Consider the following 18,513-nt stretch of genomic DNA (forward strand, 5'->3'; position numbering starts at 1 on the left):
CATCACCTCTGAACGGGTTTTTGGCAAGTTTTCTCTTTTGATACAACACGACGCTAAATAAAACTTTACAAAATAACCACCTAAGACTTATTTGTGTTTTAACCGTAGTTTGACAAACGGAAGATTTAATAATTTCATTTTAAACTGTCATGTTAGAGAGGGCTTTATTATTTGATAGTTGATTTAACACCAGATTTACTGGTAGTCATGACGATTTTGTCAGTAAAGACCTCTAAAGCAAGCACGAGCTTCAAGTGCAATCAATACCCACAATATGAAGAACGCGTGCATTTTTAAACAATTTCCGATTAGTTACAGACTATAGAACAGATAATCCCGAAAACAAAATGGTCTTTTGACGAACGGGCTAATGAAATTTTAAATGCCTTTATATTGTCCTACAAAGAACAATTTCAAGAAAGCGTTGCTATTGTTCGCGCCATTCTGGTCTCTAATTGACCTAAAACAGTAGCATCACCTTATTTGGAAAAACATCAATAATGAGTTGTAACAATTCGACCAATCATATCTTCCGGATACGAGCGTCCTTTTCTCAAGCGCGTTCGGTTTGTTTTGTTGTGTTACTGCAGCGCTCGACTGACTTTTGTAAGTTTTGACATGTACACAAGGACCAAATAATCACGAAAGATCATTTGGGCTAACACTCAGCTGGGTGTCGCTTGATTCCCTCTCCAGAACTCAGCGATCGAAAGTCAGATCTGATGAGTACCAACACGAAAGATCTTGGAGAGAGTTTTCTGCAAGGTGGAGATCTTCTCGGGGAATTGGACGAGGACAGCGATAGCGACAGCTTGCTGGCGGACGAATTGCGAGGAATGTATCGAAACAGGTTGAAAGACATGGAGGAAATAGGGGAGAAAAGAGAAGAGGCTCACAGGGTAAGATCACTGCGATTTTAACGACATCGTCCCCGTAACGTGTAAACAATGAGATCGATATTCGATGTCTCGCGGCAAGATTTTAAAATGTTGATCGACCGAACACGTCAGTTTTAATTTATAAGCAATTTCGAGGAATAAGAAAAATCTCTTTATTTCAAAATGGGCAGCTGATTGGAATCTTAACGATACAATGGCGCTTAAACTAGCTTTTCATTCTGACTTTTTTTTTTAATTTTATCTTGCATCCGGTGAATGTTGTTAAGCCGTTAGCCATTTGCACACACACAAATGCTTTAGGCCAGCGGTTCGTTAGGACTTCATTCACGAGCGGAAACGTGCTACTATTTTTCATTTTCTTGATCTATGATTAATTTTTTTTGGACCATAAGATATTTATTTATTCCTAGAAAATTCTTTAGATCTCTACAAGCTGTAAGGACTCCGAATGACTTAAAAGCGGCTGTTTTGTTTACTTAGTAAAGTGTAGCGTTTTGGTCACCGAGGCATGCATGTGAGCAGTGAGAATTTTTGACAGGAAAATTGATGGCTGCGGATGTAGGCATTACTTTGATACTTTTTTGAGAGCTTAGCTCGTAACTTTTAATCTACTTTTATGCTATTACTGTTTTATAAATGCAAAGGGTTGTCTTTTTTTTTTTTTGATTTTCTATCCATGAAGTTCATTCTTTCCGACAAATCTACGAAATGCTTAGTTTGTTTACAGAGATCTAGACGTACATGTATAATTGTTTGTGGGCTTGTTCCTAATTCTTGTTAAGATGTTAAGCTACAAGGTATTAGTTACTGCATGTAGATTTGTAACTTTGGCGTTACGATTTGCAAGGGTGGTCTACTGGTCTGACAACACATTTTTGCTTTAAGTGTTCAGTTTAGGAATTATAGTTCTTAAACTTAACATCGACTTTTATCAGCTGAGTTATAATCTAGTGAAACTGCTAATTAACAAATTAAAAGTAGCATCCAATTTTGGTTAAAAGCATTATCAAAAAATAATTATCCAGAAATGTTCACTTGCTAAAAAAGTAAATATTAGGACACTGTCAATTGGATTGGATATAAATTAATGTTAACAAATTTTGCAGCATCAACTCCAGTCCCTGCAGTCCTATGTGAATGAACTCAGTGATCAAAATGAGATCCTGGTACAAACTGTTGAGGAACTAGAGAGAGAAGCCAATGACAGGGTGGCATTGATGGAAAATAAACTCCAAAGAACAACATTGTCTCTCAAGGTATATGCACATGTATTTCACACAGGGAGGTTTTGAGCATGGTGCTACATGTACCTGCATAACTTATGTGAAAACTAGTGATCTCTCTACTGTTCTCTGGATCTGGGTTTAAACCTTCATCAGGGAGCTATTTCATCAGATATTCCAGTAACTTTATGAAGCCTAAGCTATGTCTTAAAATCTCACTAGTAAGAGATAGAAGCATGGGTCTTAGCTCATAAGCTAATATATTCTGTCTCATTGCTTGATATTTTTCCTTGTTTGAATCAGGGAGCTGTTGTTGTCTTGATCTTGAATGTAATCACAACTGAATAAAATAAGCGTTGGGGACTGGTATTGAGTATTGGGAATTTTAAGGAGCAGGCCTCAGCATCATTTTCTTTGCTCATACCTACACTGCTTTCTCTTGCCAAACAGTGTATTAAATGAATACCAGCTGATGTCTTAGCAGAACCTGAAAAAATGTAGAGAGGTAGCTCACACCAGAGTTGAACATCCCATCTGGGTGGAGAAGTTATACTCCTAGATTTTTCTTGTGCAGCTTCAAAAACCAAAGAAAACATCTGGCACTTATGCTACAAAGTCTCCTGTTTAGAATTTACATACCAGGGATTGTAGGTGTTGAATGTGATATTTCATACAAGTCTATATTTTGATTTTTTTTATTTTCAATTGAAAACATGCGTAATATTCCATACAAACCAGAAACAAGAAGTTAATGTTAAGTTTTTGTACCAATTTGATAAGGATTACACATCAAGGGCAAGTGAACTGGATGTCCAGGTCGAAAAGCTGAGCAAAGAGAAGAAAGATTATGCAGAGGAGATTAAGGTGAGCTTGCGGTGCTTGTAGCATGTAATATTTTTGTCGAAGACACTTAAAATCCAGTAGCAGACAAACTTTAGGGGCTCTTTGACTTGAAGTTTGATAGGAATTTCTCACAGGTCAAGGAGGCTTAATTTTTGATCCATGTAGATGTTCTGAAAAGTAGACACTGTTATTGAGAGGGTCAAAACGAGGGAGAAAGTGACATTATTACTTGCAAGTTTAATTCTGCATTATTTGAACCTTAATGTGTTAGTAAACAGAATGACTACCGATCCTTAATGCCTGGTTTTCACAGGCAACAGAGTTGGAGTGTGGTAGGAGTTGTAACAGGGCTTTAAATACAGCTGTTTTAGCTCCTACAATTGGAATTTTATGTTTATTCTTTAAGTTTTTGTGAGCATTAACCTCATTTGGAAGAGTAAATTCACATTTATAATTAATCAGTGATATTGTTGTGCATTATTACCAGGCCTTGAAAGAGGAGCTAAACATAACAACTCAACAATTAGCTCACCTTGAGACACGACATGAAGACTTGGATTATGACATTGATAATCTGGTCAACCTGATTGGTACAGCACGAGCCACAGGGAAATGGGAGGTGACTGATTTGATTGGTTTTTTTGGTTGTCAATTTTTTTACTATTTATTTTTTACGATTCATTTCTGTTGCAGTGGTAAAAGAGTTAGATTTGTAGTGTGCAGGACTCCAGATTAAAATGTTGGGGCTTTAGTGCAACTCTATGCAGGGGTCATTGTCATGTGTTCCTGGTCTAAATTGTCCTTCCTGTATCTTTTTCCACCCAATATTATCAAATAGAAACTGGTAGACAGTCAGGGGGAAGGGGAACTGATGAATGCTTTGAGTGTGGGAATATACTTGCAATGGCTTGGCTTCCCAACCAGGAGAGAGTAGCAGTACTCCCAGTTGCTTAACTGTCTGACTCCTTAGAGTGATTGGCATCTAATATCTCCTTACAGTATCAACCCTGAATCATGCATTATGGTCAGAAGAATAATACAAAATGATCACCAACTGAAGAAGCTGTTGATTGCTATACATAATCTCCTTGTCAAAATCTCAGTACATGTATGGAGAACAGTATAGAGAATAATCATGCACATTGATGTTGTGGTATGAAGTGGTGATGAGTGTAGCAATTGATGTAAAAAAATCAAATCATAATTCCAGACTGCTGTTGGTAACAGAAAAATTTAGTTGTAACTAGTTATGTGCTTGTGTAGCTGACATGATTTCTTTTTTCCTCTTCAGTTGGCAGGGTTAGACTTGAGGACTGTATCACTTGATTCCATTTTGGGTGCTCATGCAGCAGCTTCTAAGGAGTTGTGAGTATTGATTTTAACCATCTCAGTCTTTTCAGGATCAAATTATATGATTTCTTTTGGATATTTTCCATTTTATTGAGAGAATTTTACTTTTGATCAGGACTGTCTCCCTTGAAAGCTCATTGGTTGCTAAATTTAGTAGGAAATGGATTTCTTGTGTTGATTGGCTAAATTAAGGGATGGGAGTTAGTACTAGTAGTGGTAAATTGAGGAGTTACTGGTTGTGTGTCCCAGGGGTTTCTATGAAAGCTGGTTACTGGTGGTCTACCAACCAGGTTCTTGTGGTTGGATTTTGTCTTTGGGTCCCTTCTCTGGGCACAGCTGGATGTCACACCATCAGTTACCTGTTGTGTGTCCCAGGGGTTTTGATAAAAGCAGGTGATTGGTGGTCTACCAGGTATAAAACCTCTCACCACCATCTGTTTGGCCTGCAAGCTAGTTCTTGTACTGCTGGTGTCCAAAGTAATAAGATATTGCAATGGTCTTACCTCGAGATTCCGCCATCTTACCAATCAGAAACAATTTAAACCATCTGCCACTTGTTCATGTGGGTGTATCAATGCTTGAAGCCATCCCATCACATGTAATTACTTTGAGTTCTCAGCAGTGCAGGTAAGATCAATTTTCAATATTTTTATAGGAGAGAAGGAGAGAAAAGACTCACAGAACACATCCAAGAGTTGAAGAAGCAGTTAGCTGCCAGAGATCAAATGATTCAAAGATTGCAGAAAGACCTGAAAGGAAAAGAACAGGTAAAATACTTCTTTTATGCTCAATAGAAAATCTGTGGAGTTAAAATGACGTTCTTTTGATAATTTAAGGGGTCTGAATTGTATGCAGAAAAAAATGGGGATCATTGAACTCGTTATTTGAGTTACAGGTACCTGAAGCTATAGTCAAGGACTTTTCTAAGAATCTGTTAAGTATGGCTATGGTGACCTTCGATGCCATCCTACTAACAGAGACCTTTAGTTAGTGTCTCTGCAGTGGACTTTATTTATATAAATTTATTACTTCTAGTAGACACTGAGCCACCTCAAAGAATTTCGCTCCAAAATTGGCCGTGTACTCTGTTGTTTTACCCAAAAATTAAATTTTGATGGAGGTACCCGCTTAAATCCAGATAACTAACATTTATTTCGTTCCTTATTCAGAGCAATCTTGAACTTGTGGACTCTAATGCTCATGGTTATGAAAAAGTCGGCTCTTTTGCCGGGGATGCGAAGTCGTTTGATACTTACACGGAGGAATGCTCTGGCAGCATGACTCAGAAAGACGTGCTTATTAGGAAGCTGAAGAACGACCTGGAGCACTCGAGAAAACAGCAGCAAAGTACAACTAGAGAGTTAAGAGAGTGTGAGCTGTCTATAGCGCGCCTACAGGGACAGATTGGTAAACTACAGGATGAACAGGCTCTAAAACGTTCAGACGTTGCTGTTAAAGATCAGTCTTTGAGGGTATTGGAACAGCAGCAGGTTGGCAATAAAGTAAAGGTAGGTTTCATTAAATTGAAAAACATGGCCCGTTTCTGGCTCTCAGTCTAGGAATACAAGCGAAAGACTCGGCGAGCGATAAACTGCGGTTGTGATTGTCAGCGAAACGGCTGCACTTTGAATTTTTCTTCTATCTTTTGCTCATTTCCACTAACCGAGAGAGCCTGGCACTGGCTTTTAAGAACTTGTAACTTATTGGTTACTTAAAATAGTTCTTAGATGATGATTTTAGATAGATGAAATTCATATATTTGCACTGCGGTGAAGAAACGAAATTAAGAGATCCTCGCAGCTAAGAACACTACTGAAACGAGTAGTTGAAAATAGGGCCTGGAAAAATATTCAGGCCCGTACGGGATTTGAACCCATGACCTCTGCGATACCGGTGCAGCGCTCTACCAACTGAGCTAACAAGCCAACTGGGAACTGGTTAATGTGTTGGGTCCAAATAAACCATCCAAGTGATGAATGATGATTTTAGATATATGAAATTCATATATTTGCACTGCGGTGAGGTAGAGCGCTGCACCGGTATCGCAGAGATCATGGGTTCAAATCCCGTACGGGCCTGAATTTTTTCAGGTCCTATTTTAAACTACTCGTTTTCAGTTAGTTCTTAGATGTTTACATAAATTCCTATTTGGGCTCTATAAGAATGAATTTGATTGAAGCTCAAGGACATTTTTCTCATCAAATTCAAGCTTGACAACCAAAGAGTATTGGAACTAGAGAAATATTTTATTATGGTGTCCATTGAACAGGTTGCAAGACTCGAAGAAGAAAACCGCGAACTTAAAACACAAGTCCAGGCATTAAAAGACTCAGAAGGAGGCATTCCACTGGATCTGTCTCGGGAGTTTGAACAGCGAGTTAAGCGACTAGAGGCTGAATTGGAAGTGGCTGAAGATCAGCGACGTAAAGCTGCACAGGAAGTGGTCAAACTACAAAGTCAACTGAGCGAAAGTCAGCATGCTGCCAAGGGACATAAAGAAGTGTTGGTCAGCGAGGTTAGCTGTAATTTTCGTAACATAGCGGTCAAACGTTGGGCATGCGCGAGGGGATCAATTCTGGCCGGTGGCGCGCGCTCAAAATTTCTTAGAAAAACATAGTAAGAAACAGCTGCCGTCACACAAAATACAGGTAAAAAATGAAAACGTTCGTAGAAATCTGTAAAAGGAAACAAAAGTAAGAGGGAAAATTGAAACTGTGCGAACGCAACGCTTGTTTGATTACGGGTATCCTGTCAATTTACCATTTTGTTTTTTGAGCTTTTGAAAAAAGTTATACGCTGTTGACACTCTGTGACTTACTGGCTTGCGTAGTTGTATTTAATTCCTGTTGGACAACTTGGCTGGCCTGGAATTACGCCACTAACCACTTCAACGCCCGCGCATGCACAGAAGTTGAACGCTGAATGAAATTCGTTGCTCTCTTGAGTTCGATCTTTTTCCCCCTCTCAAGGAGCGCAGGCTCATTTCCCGAACAAAATAATTTTGTATGTGAGAGAGGAGTTAAGAAAAATTCACTGACGCAGTCGAATTTTCAGTACTGGCTGATCGTGTTGCAACACTGCGCGCGCATAAAATGCGCGTAATGAGATCCGCTAGTTTGAACGCAATGTGCGCGTAAAATTTGCTCCCTTGCTTTTTGCATTGCTTCGCTTAAACTTCTAACGACGTATCTAATTGTGAAATTATATTATTCGCTTACTTTCCTCTATTGTTTCAGCTGACTTCAAGGGATTCCGAGCTTGACAATATGAAGGACCGATATAATGCTGCCATTAAGGAGGTTAGTGGTTAAAGCATGTCGGGCGAGCAGGAAAGGATGGAAGATTCCGTTTGTCTTTGAGACGTTTGATCTCTGATGTGAACTGACTGTCTTTGAGTGCAACAAGTGTTTTTAACGTGTCGTCTTACATGGCGCGTTTCTCCTTGTTTTCGTGACTGTATTTTTTTTGCATACTTGCAAAGGATTTGATGGAAAGTATTTCATCACTTTGTTGGCTTTTTGTTCTCATTCAATCGTTGTTGATGACGACGAGCAAAGTTTGTGTGCTTTCATTTAATTTTCAGATCCAACAGTATGAAAAAGAGACCCGAGAGCTTAAATCACAGCTTGACAACTGCACTTACGAGGTAAAATATTTTATTTTGATGTAAGATGAATTTTGGCGGGCGTTGGAATGTCCCTCGGAAGGTATGGAAAATATCTTCCGGGGCTCGCTTAGCGCATGCGACAAAAATGTAAAGCCAAATCGAAAGCTGGAAATGAGAGTGAAAGTTATTGGCTAATTTATTTTATCTCAGCTGGAGAAGAATAAATTTCACATTCAGCAACTGGAAGGAGATGTTGTGAAGTGTCGCGAGCAAGTTGCACGTTCAGAAGAGGAATCCAGAGCGGCCCAGAGAGAGATAAAACGACTGCAGGTGGCTTCTAATGATCAGAGAGACGCACTAGCAAATGAGGTAAGTTTGGAAATGACGACTAGTGAGTCAAGCTCAGGGTAAGTCTTTCAAGGGTTGAGACTCATTTGTATCCGGTTTACTCTGGTTTTCAGTGCATTGTGTGTGTGACAAGGAGTATAACTGCTTATTCTGGTCGGGGTGGCAGTTCCCCACAGGAGACCCTTCCGTAATTTCTTAAGTTTGCTGGTACCAATATTTTGTAGTTCTCGGTGGTGAGAGGATCTCTGAGAGATAACAGTGTCTTGTCAAGGGAAATAATCAGTGACTACTGTCATAATTCGAATCTGAGCTTGCTTCGTGGCCAGGGTGATTGTAGTGAAACTATACCTCAATACCCTGGGCTCATCTTTTACCAAAGACGATATTCTCCGTCTGACAGATTTTAGTACCAATGCGTTAGAGAGAGTGACCGTTAAATAGAGTGAATTTTTTTAAGATAATCGTTTATTAGAAAAATGGAAAGTGAGGAAGCATATCTCAGGATGGTGAAGATAAATAGGAATTTCAAAATTATTACAAGCTTGAAAAATATCGGCTTTATTTATTGCAAGGGACTAACGGTGATGTACGTTGTCAGAGTAGCCAATCACGTTGTTGTTTCAGGTGGCCGAGCGCCATGATACCATTTTAACGTTAAAGACGGAACTTTCTGCTTTGGATAACAAACACAGAGAAGCAGTCGCTCAGGTAAGTCTTAAATTAGTTTTGCATTCGTGATGACATTGAATCAAGCCATTTTTTTAAAGCTGTTAACTCTGGCTCAGAGTTTAGTATCTCGGCAAAAAATAAATCCAAAAGGCAGATACTCTCATGGAGCAGAAGATTCTTGAATAGCGAACAAAAAGTATGCTATCTATGTTTATTTTAACACCTTAATTTGTTTTCACCTTTCTTGTTTATTTTCTGGAAAGGCGTAAAACTTTATTCTCTTTCTTTTTCTTTATTTCCTATGTCAACATTTATTTTCTATGTCTTTCGATTTCTTTCGTGGACTTCTTCAGAAATGTTTATGTTACTTCCTTCACTTTGCGCGGAAAAGGAAGCAAAGAGTTTAATGCTCTGTAGAGATCATACTGTATAGCAAGCGGCAATTGTTTTCGTATTTCTTCGCTGGATTTATTGTAGCGATGAATTTGCTTTGTTTTCTTGTGCTCGATAGAACCTCAACATGTTTTCAAAGCTTGCATGAGTGTGTGATCTTGAACAAAAGCTTCATTGTTCAGTTGGCGTTGCTTTGTTAGAGATCAATTGAAATTGGTCATACTGCATAAATTTGTTTCGGTTGTGTGAAAAGTTAGCGTCCCTTGCTACGGAGAGCAATCAGCGAGGGCTTTCGTGCAGAATTTCGATTCCTTTTGCCTCTGTAAGACCTTACTTGAAACTTGTGACGTTTTGGCCTGGTTTAATGAAGTGTCTGACCGACTGTATGAAAGGTACTGTGCTTAAGGCGCGAATTTGCGATTGTTTTCAAAAACTTTTGCCCAACCGGCGACTTTGTGAAGCCCGAATCGAAGTGTACACAAACTTATATTTTAAGAGTAGCCCCGATCAAAAATTATCTTTTTAGTGTCTTCAGTATTCATATAATGCAATATAGTGCATAAGGTATTTGCTCATCGTCTCTTAACATGTCGTTTGTAATATTTGTTAACTTTATTTAACACGAATTCCACGCGGCCTTTATAAAACAGATGTTTCATTGAAGTATGCCTTTGTTGTTTGTGCTGTTATCCAGCCCTGTTTGTTTCTTCTTTGCGTTTCTAGTTAAGCTTCTCTAGAGAAGCTTTAAGTGATGCACAGCTCTAGAAAACTACATATTTTTGTCTCTACAGCTTTCACATCGGAATAATGTGATTTCAAAGCTCCGAACTCAAAACAAAGAGATGACAGACTCGGTTAGTTCTTATCGCCTTTTATTTTCCTAGTTCTCTCTAGTAAGGTACAATGGTTGATTCAGTTAAATGTTTTATAAAAGTAGTTCTTGCGTTTTTCATTGCGTGTTTGCAATTTTTTGTGCGATCTGGTTGCGATGTTTTCTCGTAAGTACATGGTTGTAATTCATAGAAATACTGCATACATTTACGTGTTTGTCACCTTTCTTGATATTGTCTAATCGTTTAAAAAAATTCCGTTTCAAGACAACGGAATCTGTAACGATTTTGTTATAAAAATTAATGTGATATTTGCTTTTGAGCAAGATATTTGCATACACAGTTTCCTAGAACTTTGGAAAAATGTTTACATGTCATTTGCGCTGTTTACAATAGTGTATTTACTGTATTTTGTAGATCGAAGACTACAGTCGTAAACAGGCAGAGCTGGAAAGTAAACTAAATGTTGCTAATAAAAGGGTAAGTGACAAAGGAAATGCAGGATTTCCACGATCGAGCCTGGCTGGCTGCCATGTTGAATATCCATACTTGTAGCTAAAGCGATAGAGGACTGAGGAGAGAAGAAATACATTTTTACCTATACCGGGTAGGGTGGGGTTGTCGCTCATTGACTTGGAACTATCCTCGATTGTAAACAAATAAATCCGTGCTATTGATGCATCGCTGGGATAACAATCGAGTCGTCAGTTCTTGTAAACTGGGAAAGGTAGTTTTTTTTAGGAGTACTGTTAAACGAAATTTTGGCAAGAAAGCGAACGAAATTTTCCTATGTCGTAGATCTTTAAATTTCAAAAAGCTCACCGTCAGTGTAAAGAGTTTATCAAGAAGACCATGTAGTGATTGGCCGTTCGAGAAACTTCAGACACATCACTTAAAGGCTTAGCTATGCCCGTCGAATTTCCTAATCATGATAACTCGTTGCTGTAAACGAATTAATCGGCAATAACAGTTTCATAATAAGGCCATTGTAAAAGTTCGTTCTTGAACACCCGATTGGTAAATTGAGAGACTTCTTTATTCGTTAATACTTAATGATGTTGTGGTCCTATATTGCAGTTATCTGACCTGGAAAATCGGTTGGAGAGGAGTCAAAAAAGCAGCCTAGAAAAGTCTGATCATCTCGGGAAAATGGTAGGTGCTGGATTCATTTAAATATATCATTTAATCCTACGTTTTCTAAAAACTTCTCTCTTGAACCTTATACCGAGTATTTCTATTTCTTAATGCAACGTACTTTTTATCTTTTAGGTGGACGACAAAGATATAGAATTGCGGGAACTTAAGATGGCTCTCTCAAACTTAAAAGATCAGTATGAACAAGCTCAGTCCAAGGTACAAATCGATGCTGCGAGTTATTAACTCTTTGACCTCTCAGAGTGACCAGCATCTAATTTTTCCTTTCATTATAATCCCTAAATCAAACATTAAGGTTATGAAAATAGAGGAAATGTGCACTAAGTAAAGAAGCTCTTGATTGTTAATCAAATTCTCCTCGTCAGCACCAAAGAAAATGTATAGTGAACGGTATGGAGAACATTAATAATGATGTCAAGGTGCAAAGAGTTAATAATCAACTTGATATCGTGACGAGCAAAGCTAGATGAGAGAAATCCTTCAGCTGTCACTGGTTTCAACTCAGAGTTGTAATTGCAAGTGTGAATTGCTATTCGCTTTTCTTTTCCACCAAGACAAAACAAATAAAAAGCAAATCAAGCCCGTTAATTGTTTCTCTCCCTTAATTCTGGTATTTTCGCGCAATGCAGGTCTCCCACAGGGAAGAGGCTTTACAAAGACTTCAAGTGCAGCAAAAAGATTTTGTAGACGAGGTAAGTGTTAATACGTGTTGTAATTCCTGGATGGATTTACTTTCTTGTCAGTTCGTTTGCTCTAATGGAGAGTTACTCTTGCTCGGTGCATGTCATATTATGCGTGTGACTTGTTACGTAATATATTCTCGTTATTTTTATTGTTAGGTGTCTCGACGCGAAAAAGCTATTCAAAAGCTTGAACTGGAGCTTCTGACAGCGCAAGAAAACCATCGAAGAGCACTCGATGACGTAAGAATATTTTTACTTAAATTTGTTTTTCTGTTGATTAATCGAGAATGGAGACCGTAAGTAATTTATTAATGTACCAAATCAGTTCCTTCAGTAGACTATCATCGGCATCTTTAGGGGTATGGCAGGCTGTTGTATTATCGTGAATCAACACATCCACCCCGCGAAAAAGGGGTGGAGGGGGGTGGCAGTCCCAGGAAATTCCACTCTACCCCTGTAGTAATACCCATGCACTCGTTTCGGTACAGTGTAACCCTTTTGGGTTTTATAGATCACGAGACGTGACGACACCATTCAGCAGTTAGAGGGAGATCTGGAGGGCAGCAGGAAACAGCTGAAGGATGCGATTGAAGAGGTAACTAGAACTGTTATCAAGGCCGTCATAAATGCTCAGCATACAGCTAGCAAGGATCTCGGGCTTGTTTAACTTGAACAAACGGTAAAGTCGATGGTGTGTTCTGTTGCAGAAAGGAAGACTCGAAGCTAAAATTCAAGCTTACAAGATCTCTACCCAGAGCGAGCAAGACGTGCTGGCAGAAGAGGTTCGTTTAAATCTTGTCATGACAACCTTATTGTTTATTCAGTTTCCATTGTTGCCTCGTGGGACGTGTATTAATTCTTTAACCCAGTGTGCAGAGTGCCCAGCTTTTAATTTCTCCTTCAATATCACTCCTGAACCAAACATTAGGGTCACGAGAATCAGGGAAATGATCACCAACTTATAAAGCTCTTGATTTTTAAGCAAATTCTCCTTGTCTACACTTCAGGAAATGTATAGAGAACAGTATGGAGAATATGGATACTGATGTTAGGGAGAAAAGGGTTAAAAGGCACGCAAGGAGTCGAAATGGTGGGGCATGCTATTTTTTAGAGCACTTTTCGATTGAAATTCGCCAAACTAAAACCACAGTTATCACAACAACCAATCGGAAGAAAGGAAAATAGCTTAAAGAGTCAGTCAAAACTCAAAGTAAAACAACCAAAATTCCTAAAGCGCGGGAAAACGCGGGTGACCAAGTCGTGATTGGTTTCAGTTTTGCATCTGATTGGTTAAGAGAGTGGAGTGAGTTTTCTGGGCCAATCATAGAGCGAAGAAAAGAAAAACTAAAACACCCTCGGATCACTTTCAACACTCAGTTGATAATTTCTCTATTTTCCCAAACGAGGAGTGTATTGGCAAGAAACGAGGGGGTACTGTTGGAGTTTGTTAAAAAAAATGTATCGCAATCCTTCCCCTTTCGTTCATAGAAAACGTTAATTTTATGTTTCCAGGTCGCCAAGAGAGAAGAAGCTATACATAAACTTAAGATCGAAAAGTTGTCTCTTCAGGAACAACAGCAAAAGGCTGAAGATAATGTAAGTGTGACGGCCTCGATACGGAGACGAGAAATAAACTAAGAGTAATATTTTGGGGTCTTAAGCGAAATATAGTCCTATTTGTGACCTTTAGTGAACTGTTAGTGGATTTCCTTTTTTACTCTTTTAGTGATCTTTAACCTTTCCGGAAAATCTGCACGCCCGATATTTACAGTTTGTTATCACTCTCAAGGAGGCCTCTCAAAAGGCTAACTGGTTTTCTTGTCCATTTTACCGCGATATTTAATATTATTTAACATCATCTATGGTCGAAGAATTTCCAATTAATTGCTTTGAATGTCTTTTTTAGGTTCGAGAGCACGAACGAGCTGTTGAGAGACTTCGACAGCAATATGAAGACTGTCTGCAAGATGTAAGAATACTATTTTCTGGGCATAATAGCGTGTGTGGCGATTTCGTTGCGGCACGAGTGTGTCTTCGCCCGCGGGAAAGTATGAGGCCCGGAGCTTGTGCAACGCGAGTCGTGAGAATTCTGCATGGGGTCTTGCAGTCATTAGTTACAGACCCCCCGGTAAATGTCTCCACGACTCGTCTCAAATCTTCCCGCTGGTGGAAAAAAGCGTTTCCTGCGTTACTTATAGTTAGGGCCTCCTCGTAGGCTAAGTTACATATCAAAGCTGGCCAAGAGACTTGGGACTTTTCGAGCGAGTTCTCAGACTTGGCGCCGCGACGTTTTCTTTTTTTTTGTCGTAGGTTATTAAAATTTCATCGTTTTGATTTGACGTTTCGTTTCGTTCATGTGAAATTCTCTTCGAAATCGAAACAGACCTACATTACATGCATTTGATCGATTTTTTTTATCTCGTTACTTTTTACTCGCAGATGCAGCAAAGGAATACAGCAGTTGTCGACATGGAGGCCAAACTGAACGACATGAAATCTAAGTCCGAAGAATACACCGATAAGGTCAAGATTTTTCTTGTTGTTGTCATGAAAATCTTGATTCCTGGTAATTTTAATTTACTTTGTTGGATGTTTGCACAAGGCTTATCATCAAATTTCTACAACCAAATTACAAGAAAATTTAAAGTAGGCGAAGGTGACACTTACTGATTAAATCTTGGATGTTGAAGGATTGACCTTTAAAGTGCTAAGAAGATATAGTTATTCTAAGTTCTTAAATTTGTCCAACCGCTCTTGTTCGCAGCTCGAGCATTACGAAGACACCATCCGGGAACTCAACTTGAAAATGACGTCACTTCAAGGCGATCGAGACCAGAGGGAACACGAAGTAAGGATCGTTTCCAGGCATCGATTGATGGAGTGAACGCTCTGTCTAATACAAACCCATAAACTGAAGCAGTTTTTAATTGAGTGTCGAAATTAATGAGATTAATGCATTGGTTTTGCTATACCTCGCTCCGTGATTGGTCCAGAAACCTCGTGCCACTCACTCAACCAATCAAATGCAGAACTAAAACCAGTTACGATTTGGTCGCCCGCGCTTGCCCGCGCTTTCCGGCGCTTTAGGGAGTTTTCGTTTTTTTTACTTTTAGTTCTTATGGGCTCTTAATCGTATTTGTTGGCCATTGTCATTGGTTGGGTTTTGCTTTTACGACTCTCAGTCGGAAAACGCTGTGATAGGATATTAAAATCGATTTCCCTTAAACAATGTGAATACCCGTCTGTGCGTTCGTGTTCAAGTGAGACACCTGAAACTATGGTATTGGAGAAAATCATTGAGATATCAGATAGAATCAGTTTTAAACATTTTTTTCGTCTGCTTTCGATTAGGCTGAAATGAAGGAGGACACAATACAGCACTTGGCCTCAGAGATGGATGAGTTACAGGAACAGCACAGAGATGTTTTGTCGAAGGTTTGCTAATCTTTACTCTGTTTTTTCTTGTGGATTTCTTCTATTGTGAGTTTCCATTTTGTATAGAGCTGTCACCTGTTGCCAATGAATCCAAAGTATACGAAGTAACTCTTCTTTTCTTATTCGTTCTTTATCAGATGTCTAAAAGGGACGAAATGATAGATCGCCTTAAGTCTGAAACTTCCTATCTGAAAGATCAACAAAGAGACAAGGAACGAGAGGTGCGAATTTTCTTTTATGACATTTTTGTGTTTTTTGTTAAAGTTAGGCTGTTCTTGTTTTTCATTTCATTTCTATGGCTTAATCTGCTTTTCAATCAATTAAACGGCTTTAACGAGTCAACCAGTTAAACACAAACTCAGCAACTCAATATCTCATTCCCAGATCTCCCAGCAACTCGATGTGATCAGTCGACTGGAACGAGACTTGAATGAAAGCAGCCGAGAACTTGAGAATCTGAAAGAGAAAACAGCTGATGATGTGAGTGTGGAAGGCGAGCTGTTCCTTAACAATAACAGCATAACCAACAAAAATACTGATTCTTATTTGCCACAGGAATAAATTGGCTCATTAGATTTGATTTCGCCCCAATCTGGACTAGTAATCGTCGAAAGTTTAAAAGAAATCGTGTTTGTTATAGTTGAAATTTTTTCAGGAATTTAAATGGTAGCTTTTCTGCATTCTTTGCACGCTTATATTTTTCTACATTTTACAGTTTTATTTGGAAGATATATTTTTTTCATTTCAAGACATGCGGTATTCCTATCAGTTTTGGACAGTTCATATTATTTATGGTTTTTAACGCTCAACTGCTCGGTTTGAGTGCAAGTTGAATTTTTAGCTTTGTGGTTTGAAATTATGGTTGATGCTTTCTTCAAATACCAATCGTACTCAACTTATAGAAGCCCAATCCACGTTCTTTCATATCATGACGTATATGTAGAAAGAACACGATAGAGCAGTTCATACATTCAAGACCATCTTTCATCTGAAGCAGTAGACGTAGAATCACAACTTTTGCTACTTGAAAAAACTTCAAACGCTTTTATAATTCATTTGATTATTTCATTTGATTTGTACAATTAATTTTCCTTATTCTCCCAGAAATCCAAATTATAAATCATGAAAGCAGTGATATTAGAGAGAGAAAAAAAATTGAAATTTAGTATAATTAATATATTGTGATTTTTGTATCTTGGTATATATTCTCGATTTGACTTTTGGAAGAAAATCAATGACTAATTGTGACATAGTTTCTATCAATATTTTTAATAAATATATTTTTAGCAGATGGTCTCTTGGTTTTCTGTTGTCTTAAATATTGACAACATTTTAGACCATTTTTTCTGCTTTAGTTAGAACTGATTTTCGGAGGATCTGCTTTAGCTTCTGCTGAAAGATATGGTCTTGAATGTTGCCTTGGTCTTAAACTGCTGCTACTCTTTAGTTTGTTAAGGCGGTAAAAAAAAGTTAGCAAAAGTGTTTCAGTGCAACATCCTTGATGATTATTTTGTATCTGTGAAGTCCGTCTGAGAAGCGCTTTAGTGAAACGACGGAAGGGAAGAGTAACTGAAACAGTCTATTCGCCTTGACTGCACAGCTTGATGGATTACTCGATTTTCGGCACCTAACCAGACATACGACGATAACAAAAGATGCAGTAGCTGCTTAGATCAGACCAAAGCAACATGGTTTTTCAAATAAGGAGCCGAGATACCGCAAACACCAATTCATTTTTACAAGTTTGTGCGACAAACCGCTTATTGTGGCCTTATTCAACCTCTCAATCAGTGGGGACGAACGTAAAAGCGAACGCTAAACAAAACAGCGGTCAAAAGTTAAGCACGCGTAATACGGTCAGTTTTTTTGCGACTGCGCGCCATTGTCCCGAACAAAATTCTTTAAAGAATCTTAATAAGAAAAAAATGCCGTCACGTAAGACCTGCTAAAAAATTGAGATTTTCTTCGAAATATGTATAGGAAAATAATTGCTGGAGACTTTTCGAACGCAAGTCTTTATCAAAAAAGGTGGAAGTACTTTAAAACGCCCTGACTCACTCATTTGTTTGGCTGTTCAGAACTACTGGGAGACGTATTGGTTCTGACCGCTTGAAAAGACCTCCCCCGACCATGACAACTTACGCACGTACACAAACGTGTGACCGCTCTGTTGCGGGCAACCGCCTCGCACTCCTTTGCTGGTCATATTTTTGCACGCGCGCCCACCTTTTCGCCCGTCTCCGCTTAGTAAGATCCAGGCACAGGAAACGCTGAATCAAACCAGTCTGAATTTGTACTACTCTTTGCGAGACCGTATTACGTCGCTTGGACAAAGTAGGATTGTCACCAAAGTTCTCATGTCACAGAAACCGAAATGTAGCGGCGACTACTTGTCTGGTGTGTCCCGCTCTATTGTAGAGAGTATTTTGTCTGAGCGACAAAACTAAAAACCGCCGTAATCACAATTACCAAACATACATAAGGTTCACACGGCAAGGAGCCGATAACAACTCCGATTACATCCAACTAAGCGACCACAAGTGCGGAAAAGGGCAAATGACCGTGAATGGTTTAAGTTTTATTTTTGTGTTGTAAGGCGCGAGTTTTCTCGAAAAAACCATATGGGTATCAAAGCAAAAACATAGAAATCCAAGATTACCGCTCAGCACTCAATTATAAATTGTTCTAATCTGCTTCAAAACTTTCCAATCTGAATAACTCTTGTTACCTTGGAGCCGATAGAATCTTTTTCTCTCTCTCCAGGAAGGTGCAATTAGCCAAAATGAATCTAGTACCTCACGCAACTCGTCACAATCCTTTGTGTTGTTTACGAAATCAATAACTCTTACCCTATGTTTTCCCGTGATCGTTGTGTTCATAGGTGGCCAGAAGAGATAAAAGAATTAAGCAGCTTGAAGAGGAGTTCGCCGAAACACAGCAACAGTATACCGAATGTTACGACGAGGTGTGACATTTGCACTGCTATTTAATCATATTTTACCTATAAATACCCCTTACTAACCTCGTTTTGTTGGTCCGTATTATAAGCTACGGACCGCGGTTTTTCCTCTCGGATAT

At 38.9% G+C, this 18,513-nt stretch overlaps 1 protein-coding gene across 3 annotated transcripts in view; it reads left to right on the top strand.

Moving 5' to 3' along the window:
• Window positions 1-534: 534 nt before the first annotated feature.
• The window catches only part of LOC113674245 (uncharacterized), a 43,512-nt gene continuing 25,533 nt past the window's right edge, over window positions 535-18,513 (top strand). For 2 of the 3 annotated variants that reach the window (XM_089199764.1, XM_089199765.1), the window contains exons 1-28: window positions 535-899; window positions 2,006-2,155; window positions 2,903-2,986; window positions 3,453-3,584; window positions 4,257-4,330; window positions 4,971-5,082; window positions 5,485-5,823; window positions 6,585-6,830; window positions 7,552-7,614; window positions 7,899-7,961; window positions 8,133-8,291; window positions 8,895-8,978; window positions 10,124-10,186; window positions 10,580-10,642; window positions 11,240-11,314; window positions 11,432-11,515; window positions 11,947-12,009; window positions 12,157-12,240; window positions 12,512-12,595; window positions 12,708-12,782; window positions 13,513-13,596; window positions 13,907-13,969; window positions 14,440-14,523; window positions 14,765-14,848; window positions 15,352-15,435; window positions 15,573-15,656; window positions 15,820-15,915; window positions 18,317-18,400. In XM_089199764.1, the coding sequence (XP_089055890.1) occupies window positions 723-899; window positions 2,006-2,155; window positions 2,903-2,986; window positions 3,453-3,584; window positions 4,257-4,330; window positions 4,971-5,082; window positions 5,485-5,823; window positions 6,585-6,830; window positions 7,552-7,614; window positions 7,899-7,961; window positions 8,133-8,291; window positions 8,895-8,978; window positions 10,124-10,186; window positions 10,580-10,642; window positions 11,240-11,314; window positions 11,432-11,515; window positions 11,947-12,009; window positions 12,157-12,240; window positions 12,512-12,595; window positions 12,708-12,782; window positions 13,513-13,596; window positions 13,907-13,969; window positions 14,440-14,523; window positions 14,765-14,848; window positions 15,352-15,435; window positions 15,573-15,656; window positions 15,820-15,915; window positions 18,317-18,400 (2,937 nt within the window). In that variant the 5' untranslated portion in view covers window positions 535-722. Of the gene's footprint in view, window positions 900-1,192; window positions 1,458-2,005; window positions 2,156-2,902; window positions 2,987-3,452; window positions 3,585-4,256; window positions 4,331-4,970; window positions 5,083-5,484; window positions 5,824-6,584; window positions 6,831-7,551; window positions 7,615-7,898; window positions 7,962-8,132; window positions 8,292-8,894; window positions 8,979-10,123; window positions 10,187-10,579; window positions 10,643-11,239; window positions 11,315-11,431; window positions 11,516-11,946; window positions 12,010-12,156; window positions 12,241-12,511; window positions 12,596-12,707; window positions 12,783-13,512; window positions 13,597-13,906; window positions 13,970-14,439; window positions 14,524-14,764; window positions 14,849-15,351; window positions 15,436-15,572; window positions 15,657-15,819; window positions 15,916-18,316; window positions 18,401-18,513 lie in introns of those variants that run through there. The other variant, XM_089199766.1, reaches the window with a different exon arrangement.

The sequence above is a fragment of the Pocillopora damicornis genome, chromosome 3, assembly GCF_964200805.1.
Source record: "Pocillopora damicornis chromosome 3, jaPocDami1.2, whole genome shotgun sequence".
Taxonomy (NCBI): Eukaryota; Metazoa; Cnidaria; class Anthozoa; order Scleractinia; family Pocilloporidae; genus Pocillopora; species Pocillopora damicornis.